Below are 8,430 nucleotides of genomic sequence, written 5' to 3'. Positions count from 1 at the left end.
CGGCATTGAGTGGGTGTACCGCATCCCCTATCACCCGCAAGCATCTGGAAAAATTGAGAGATATAATGGACTGTTGAAGACTATGTTGAGAGCGCTAGGCAATGGGACATGGAAGCATTGGGATACAAATTTAGCAGAAGCCACTTGGCTAGTTAACACCAGAGGATCTGCTACCCGTCCTGGTCCTGCCCAAACAAAACCCCTACATACTGTGGGAGGAGATAAGGTCCCCGTAGTGCACATGGGGAAGTGGCTGGGGAAGGCAGTGTGGATTTCTCCTCCCATGGGAAAAGGCAAACCCATTCGTGGGATCGCCTCTGCTCAGGGACCTGGGTGTAGCTCGGTGGGTAATGCGGAAGGATGGGGAGACCCAGTGTGTGCCTCAAGGACATTTAACCTTGAGGGAAAAATAATCTGTGATGTGAGTTGTATGTTGTAGGAAGTAATGTAGCAGGAATTACCTGAACTGCAGAGGAGTGAACTTCGCAAGGAACCAGACAAGTGCATCGGTGACCCAAACCAAGCCGGTGTTGGTGCCCAACAATCGAACATATTGCTTCTCCTGCCCTGACCACTCATCTTGATGGATGGGGCCCAAGTCATAACCTGTGTGTGAACACCTGGAGGAGTGGAAGCAGCCCATGGAATATCTATCTATCTCTTAAAGGACAGGGGATAGTAATTAATAAGAATGTATAAATCTGTATGTTGGGTATAAAAGTGGTTTAAGTATGTAGTTTACAGTTGTAAGTGTTGGTAAGAAGGGATTTCAGTAATGAGAATTAAATACAATGGCATGGTTAGAAGATATCTGTATGAAATTATGTGGGACCTGAGCATGACGCAAACGGTATGGAATAAGGGGTGGAGATTGTATTGGGTCTGGCTGAGATGGAGTTAATACTCCCCATAGCAGCCCTCATAGAAGCTGTGCTCTGCATCAGTAGCTGGAAAGGTGTTGATAACACACCAGTGTTTTGGCTACTGCTGAGCAGCGCTGGCACAGCGTCAAGGCTGTCTCTCCAACATTTTTGCCCCCCCCTCAATGGCAGGCTGGGGCAGGGCAAGATCTTGGCAGGGGACATAACCAGGACAGCTGACCTAAACCAACCAAACAGATATTCCATACCATATGACGTCAGCTCAGATATAAAAGCTAAGTAAAGGGAGACGGAAGGGGGGGCATTTTGTCTTCCTGGGGCAACCACCACACGTACTGAAGCCCTGCTTCCCAGGAAGTGGCTAGACATCGCCTGCTGATGGGAAGTAGAGAATAACATCATTTGTTTTTCTTTGCTTTCGCGCGCGACCTTTGCTTTCACTTTATTAAACTGTCCTTATCTTGACCCACGAGCCTTTTGTTATATTTCTCCACCTGTCCAGCTGAGAAGGGGGGAGTGATAGAGCGGCTTTGGTGGGCACCTGGCACCCAGCCAGGGTCAACCCACCACACATGGGCTGCCACTTAGCCCCCAAGAGGATTTTGAGCTGAACCGTGTCCCGGCTGCCCGGCTGCTGAACGCAGCTTGGATAGAGCCCTGGGCACAGCTCCTTCTCACTGACAAGTTCAGGGCATAGTCCCAACCACGTGGGACACAGTCCTGCTCCACTGCTGGGCTCAGTGTCCACCAATGGGCACAGCAGTGGGAGCAGCAGGCTTCAAAATCCGCCTACACAGGTCCTCCCCAGCTCTGCCTCAGCCTTCCTCACCTGCCAGGTGGGCGGGGAAAGGCTTTGTGACATCACAGAGCCTTGCGTGACATCAGCCCGTGACTCGTCACGTCAGCAACCCTTGCAAGCGCAGACACGCAGGGTGGCCACTCGGTTCTGGTGGTCACTGCCTGAACTCTGCTCGGGGTGACAGCCCAAGCCAGATTGCGCGTCGAGATTTTTTTCCTCGGCAGAGACCACGATGAGGCTCAGTCCAGTTCAATCCCTCACCATGGCTCTCTGCATGTTGTTTCTGTTCCCTGGTGGCCTTCACCTTTGCGTCCACGCCGACTGCTTCATAGTCGGGATAGAAGTCCTTCCTGAAGACCTGGAGCAGCCACCCGTTGTCGCTGAGAGCGTGGCCTCCGAATGGACCAGCACCATTGGCCTTCGCAGCCCCCACGGCTGGGCCAGGGTCAGGATGGACGTCGCTCCTGAGGGCCTGAAGCAACCGCCCGCTGTCGCCGACAGCATGGCCTCCGAATGGACCAGCACCATTGGCCTTCGCAGCCCCCACGACTGGGCCAGGGTCAGGATGGACGTCGATCCTGAGGGCCTGAAGCAACCGCCCGCTGTCGCCGACAGCATGGCCTCTGAATGGACCAGCACCATTGGCCTTCGCAGCCCCCACGGCTGGGTCAGGATCAAGATGGCCGTCGCTCCTGAGGGCCTGAAGCAACCGCCCGTCGGCACAGAGAGCATAGCCTCTGAGCTGCACGGCCCTCTGCGCCGGCTTTGGGACCACCTTGTCCAGCTGGACAGGACCTGGCACCTTTGCAGGGCCTGGCAAACCATGTGGCTGCTCCACACGGTTTCGATCGCACTGCGCCTCTGGAGAAATGTGAAGAGATCCCAGGGACAGGTGAGCAATCGAGATCAGTCACACGGGAAGGGACCGGGTTGTGGGGAGCGGGGGAACCACAACAGCCTTGGCCAAGAAGGCTTGCGATATAAAACCAAAACCCAGCGCGGGCAAGAAAGCCTCAGCAGGCCCCAGGAGGTCCTCTGCCTCTTCCCCAGGGACCCGCCAAGCCGCGGGGCTGAAACCCTCCGGTAGCCCCCAGCACAACACGGGGCCTGCCAGAGGTTTCCTCAGCCCAACGTGCTGCCCGGAGCAGTCCTGCGAGGCTGGAGTTCTTCCAGAGGAAGCCAAGCCCGGCAGGACACTTCTCGGCCCCCCAGGCCCACACCTGCTTCACTGTCCCCCTGTCTCTCTCATTTCCAGGCAAGTGGACAGACGGCCGCAACTGCCACGGGGCCAGGCCGCCTGGGAAGGCACACCGTCTCCAAATACGAATTGCTCTGCCTAATGGAGGCCAAAATCACCTTGCTGGTCAGGTGCCTGAGGCATACCCACCGCCTCCGCCTGAAAGAGCTCCGGCACCAGTACTCCAGGAGGGTGGCACAAGAAAAAGGTAATTAGAGGAGAGCCTTCTCTAGCTCCCCGTGCAACTCCAGCTAGAGCGTGCGCCCGGCGGATTGGCAACACGAAAGGCAGTGGTGCAACTGGGTGCTGCCGTCCATGAAGGGTGGGACCTGCGGCAGGAGAGAACAGGCATCTGTGGCTGTGAGGTGCCCCGTGGGTGCCCACAGCCCAGGAGTAGGGGCCCATTGTCCTGGCAGGGTGCCCACATCCCTGTGAGGTTCCCGCTGGGTGCCTGTGTCCCACTGAGGTGCCTGGTGCCTGCCCATGCCCCGGTGAGGTGCGTGGTGCTTGCTCCCCATGTCCCTGTAAGGTGGCAGTGGCCAGTGCCCGCCCATGACCCATTGGGTTCCTTAGGCTTTAGGAAGAGGGGCAGGTGTTAGGAAGTGGGTGGATAACAATTCCAACTGTAGCATTTTCATCCGGCTAACAGTGAATTCTCTTCAGGGTGGCAGCCAGCCGAAGGCTCGTGGGGGTGAGGACACCTCCACTGACTGCAACCTCTTCTGCTAGCTGGAGGCCATTATCGCCCCGACGATCATGTTCCTGCACGGTGGCCATGGCCAATGGGTGGCCACGTCCTGGCGGGTTGCCCGTGCCCACCTGGCACAACAGCCAACAGGCATTTGGCAACTCTCTGACGAAGACCCCTGGGGAGGGTCCCCTTTCCCACCCTCCCAAAGGTGCTGCCAGGGTCCACCGGCATCCAGAAGGCCAGGGCTCATCCCCGTGTCTCCAAAGGGGACAGCCAGACCATGCCCGTGCAGCAGAGCCATCCGGGAAACTCGGCAAAACTCCTGCTGGGAGAAGCCTACTTTCTCCACCTTCCAGCACTCTTCAGACCAATAAAGTTTACTGTTCCTGTAGCACGTGTCGTTTTGGTACCGAGGGGATCCAGGGAAGCGGGAACATGAAAGGCAGTGGTGGGAGTCAGGCCGCTGCATGCGGGCTTGCGGAGCATGTGCTCCAGGAGAAGCGGGAAAGCTGGGGTGAGAGAGAACGGGCATCCATGGCTGTGAGGTGCCCTGCGGGTGCCCATGTTCCAGGGGGAGGGCCCCGCATCCCGGCAGGGTGCTCACGTCCCAGGGAGGTTCCCAGGGGGTGCCCATGTCTCAGCGAGATCCCTGGTGGATGCCCATGTCCCCAGTAAGGCGGCAGTGGCAGCTGCATGCCCGGGGCCCCGTGGGTCCTGTCCCTCCAGGAATAATCCTAGACTAATCGCACTCCTCGCTCCCGACGGTTAAGAGCGCCCGCGTGCAGCAGTGCTGGCTGGGAAACACGGCAAAACTCCTGCTGAAGAGCACCCGACCATCTTCATTTACTAGCACGCTCCAGACCAACAAAATGTAGGCATGCGTCACGTGAAAAGCGAGGCGGTTTCCTACCGACCCACGTACTGCCCATCTCTGGGTAAGGAAGGTGCTGGGCTTTCTTTTAAGATTCTCGGCTGCTGAGGCACACGGCCATTTCTGTCTCGGTACCCAGCAGTAGCGCAAGGGAGAACACAGCAGGCCTCGACAGGGTGAGAGTTAAGTTGGGTCAATCACGAAAGAGAAAGAACGAAATGCCTTGTTGCAAAGCGTGGCGTTTTGGCCCGCGCAGGTCTCTCTTTTGAGCAGAGGTGACTGCGGCCGCAGATGTACACGATTCTCTGACCTGACAGCTGGACGGCAGCCAGGTGACCAGGGGAGAAAGCCAGCTTTGTAAGGACCGTCGGGGAGCCCTGCGGATGCTGGTCTCAGCTTTAATCCCCTACAACGGTCAGATCCGAGTAGCGTTTCAATATTCAACACGGGAGAAGGGATCAAGCTGGCACCAACTCACCTCCCAGCTGGACCTGGGGCACAGTGGCCCACCGGTGCCATCTAGCAAGGCCTTCCAGGAGCCCAGTGTGGGCACAGAAGGGTCGTGCTTGTGACTAAGGAGGCCAACAGCAGGAAAGCCTTTGCATTTCTTACTGCTGAAAATACTTCACAATTCACGGAATGGCTGAGGTTGGGAGGCGCCGCTGGAGGTCAGTTTGTCCAACCCCCTGCTCCGGCAGGGCTGCCTAGAGCCACTTGCTCAGGACCTTATCCAGATGGCTTTTGAGTATCTCCAAGGCTGGAGACTCCACAACACTCCTGGGCGACCTGTGCCAGTGCTCAGCTACCTTCACAGCAAAAAAGTGTTTCCTCATGTTCAGAGGGAACCTCCTGTGTTTGAGTTTGTGCCCATTGACTCGCTCTGTCCTCTTTTCCACCCTCCCTTCTGGTATTTATATATATTAATAAAATTCCCCCTCAGCCTTCTATTCTCCAGTCTGAACAGTTCTAGCTCTCTCAGCCTTTCCTCATAGGAGATGCTCCAGTCCCTTCATCACCTTCATGACCCTTCACTGGACTCTCACCAGTAGCTCCATCTCTCTCTTGTACTCGGGAGCCCAGAACTGGACACAGTACTCAGTTGTGGCCTCACCTGAGCAGAGAAGGATCACCTCCCTCAACATGCTGACAACACTCCCTCTAATGCAACCCAGGATACCATTACCTCTCTGCTGCAAGGGCACATTGCTGGCTCATGGTAAACCAGGACCTTCAAGGCCTTTTTTGCCAAGTTGCTTTCCAGATGGGGGGCCCCCAGCAGGTACTGGTGCATGGGATTGTTCCTCCTCAAGTGCAGGACTTTGCCCTTCCCTTTGTTGAACATCAAAAGGTTTCTGTAAGCCCGTTTCTCCAACCTGTCAAGGTCCCTCTGGATGGCAGCACAACCCTCTGGTGTACCAGCTACTCCTCCCAGTTTTGTGTCATCAGTGGACTTGCTGAGGCTACACTCTGCCCCATCATCCAGACCTTTAATGAAGATGTTGAACAGGACTGAGCCTCATATTGACCCCTCGGGTACATCAGTAATTACTGGTCTTCAACCAGATTTCATACCACTGATCACCACCGTCTTGGGCCCAGCCATTCAGCAAGTTTTCAATCTATCTCACCATCTGCTCATCCAGCCCATACAACAGCTTTGCTATGAGGATCTTATGGGAGACTGTATCAAAAGTCTGACAGAAGTCAAGGTAGACAATATGCACTGCTCTTTCTTCATCTACCAAGCCAGTCACTTCATCACAGAGGGTTATCAGATTCTTTAAGCGCGACTTTCCCTTTGTGAATCCATGCTGACATAAAGTGATTTGCCACAAAGATATTTACCCCTTTGCTAAAAGCAGTCTCACCCTTGACTAATACTCCATCATGCCTGTAAGGTCTTGATGAAATTCAATTGACTGTCATTTGTTCAAGAGATTTAATGGAAAGGGCTGAACTTGTCCATCTCTGTCTTGTCCTGAGAGCACAGAGGGGTTTCACAAAAGCATCCCAAGCCACGTGTGCAGCAGGATTTGCTGAGAGCTGCCTGGCCAGCCAAAAGCCAGAGCCACTGCCTTCAGCACCTCCTTCTTCACCAAAGCAGTCTGTGCTGGGAGCTTTGTTGCAGATCTGGCTTTGACTTGCAGAACTACGACCATGTTGGTCAAGTCTCCTTCCATACTGGGACCACAGCCAGCAACATGCAGCACTGAACAGGAGACAAGAAAACAGCAGCATCCATGTGTTTTGTCTTTATTCACAGGGGACAGGAGGCCACTGTTTCAACCTGAGAGCTGTCTTGGCTGCTTAAGTTGAAAGGCCTCACCAGTTCCGCAGGGCTTCAGTCCCTCTTACCTATGGCTGTTACCTAGAATTAGCCAGTGCTAGCCCTTGATTATGGCAGAGCTGACATGCCTTGTGGTGTGTCTGCAGACAGGGAACGGGATAAAGGGCTGCCATATGCCCCTATCACATATCAAGAGGGAATGAGTTTGCCCCAGCAGTGGTCACTGGGAGAGGCATCTCCTTTCTTGTTCTCTTTGTTAAAAAAAAAAAAAAAAAAAAAAAAAATCAAAGCTTGTCTCAGCTCACATGGAGCTGGAGCATGATGGAGCACTGAGTGTCTAGGGTGTTCAGCTTTTAACCACGCAGAGCAAAACAAATGCTCTGGAAAGACTGAAGAATCATCAGAGGGAGCAAGGCTAAGGGTCCCTGCTGCAGGCTTCGTGGGATGCCTATGAGACTTTGTTTTCAGTGCGGTGAGTCAGCCCAGCAGCATGGGCCAAAGGATCCCATCTTTAGCCTACCATCCCAGCACATCCCCTTCCCTGGCTCCCACCAAGTCCCTGCCCCAGTCCAGCTGCCCCACCTTGCTCTCCAGGCATTCCCAGACCTGCAGTACAACCCCACCAGGCTCTCCTGGGACATGGCTGTTGCAGCACTACCAGGTTAGGGGAGACTAATTCTCACCCTGGGCAAGGGAGGGCACTCCATGGGCAGCCCCGGGGACAACATACTGCAGGGACACAGGGTCCTCCACCAGGACGCAATGAAAGGGACACAGGCCAGGCAAGAGCAGGCTCTGAAAAAGGGGAGCAGAGGACTCCAGGGCATCCAGTTTAATGCTACCCAGCTGGGACCTGTGGATGCCCCATATGGGGATGGTAGGCAGCCCAGGAACCACTACACACTGCTGCCCTGCCTCAGACAGGCTGCTCAGGAGCTGCCTTTCATCATCCATTGCTCATTTCTTTCAGAAGAGGCTGGTTCTCCCTTAACCATATCTTACAGACCCAAAATCACCCATTCAAGAGCAAAAGCGTTCCAAGTAAGGAATGACAGACACACCTCTGACCTTCTGCAAGCCAACCTCCAGGCTTAGGGTTGAGCCAAGGGCTCAGCTAGGAGTCCCACCACACACAGGGCCACTGAGCACCAGAGGGGCTCCCCACCCAAGCCAGGCAGTGAGACTGCCAATAGACGCCAGCTGCTATGTTTATATAATTACAGACCCAGTACCACCTACCAGGTCCTTGCTGGAGGGTGTGACAACAGACCCCCACCTGTGGTGGGAAGGGGTGTCAGACACAGAAAGGGATGCTGTTGAGGGACTGAGACCTGGAGGTGCAGAGACAATCAGGGGAGGTATTACACACCATTCTCCCAACTCCCAGTGGCATTGTGCAGTGCCTGCCAGAAAACCAGGCTGCTCAGACCTGAACGGCAATGGCAGGAGGAGGCAACCCCAGCCCAGCCACAAAATCCATGCCACACTCAAGCTGCCACCTCCACCACAGCCCATCCCTTCCCTGGGATGGAGACCACTGTGATACTAAATCAGCTGTTGAATGCTCTTCCTTCCTTCCCACCTTTGAGGTGAAGATCCTGACACCAACATCTCTCAGGACCCTCTTCCCAGCCCCCTCCCAGCAACACTGAGCCTGGCAAATA

At 55.1% G+C, this 8,430-nt stretch overlaps 1 protein-coding gene across 1 annotated transcript; it reads left to right on the top strand.

The window, feature by feature from the left end:
• The first annotated feature begins 1,465 nt into the window (after positions 1-1,465).
• LOC115349058 lies at positions 1,466-3,612 on the top strand. Its single transcript, XM_030032758.2, has 3 exons — positions 1,466-2,572; positions 2,936-3,125; positions 3,581-3,612. Exons 1-3 carry the CDS (start codon positions 1,913-1,915, stop codon positions 3,610-3,612), a joined length of 882 nt encoding a protein of 293 aa, XP_029888618.1. The 5' UTR covers positions 1,466-1,912.
• Positions 3,613-8,430: the final 4,818 nt, after the last annotated feature.

This window comes from Aquila chrysaetos, chromosome 12 (genome assembly GCF_900496995.4).
Source record: "Aquila chrysaetos chrysaetos chromosome 12, bAquChr1.4, whole genome shotgun sequence".
NCBI lineage: Eukaryota > Metazoa > Chordata > Aves > Accipitriformes > Accipitridae > Aquila > Aquila chrysaetos.
Note: the sequence above shows the minus strand (reverse complement) of the source record. Positions and strands in the feature narration are given on the sequence as shown.

What these genes read in the sequence shown, in the direction of transcription:
- LOC115349058 (XM_030032758.2), top strand. Translation starts at nt 1,913, where the DNA reads ATGAGGCTCAGTCCAGTTCAATCCCTCACCATGGCTCTCTGCATGTTG. An exon ending in TGAAGAGATCCCAGGGACAG is followed by an intron (nt 2,573 to 2,935) that starts GTGAGCAATCGA and finishes TCTCATTTCCAG; the next exon opens with GCAAGTGGACAGACGGCCGC. An exon ending in GAGGGTGGCACAAGAAAAAG is followed by an intron (nt 3,126 to 3,580) that starts GTAATTAGAGGA and finishes AATTCTCTTCAG; the next exon opens with GGTGGCAGCCAGCCGAAGGC.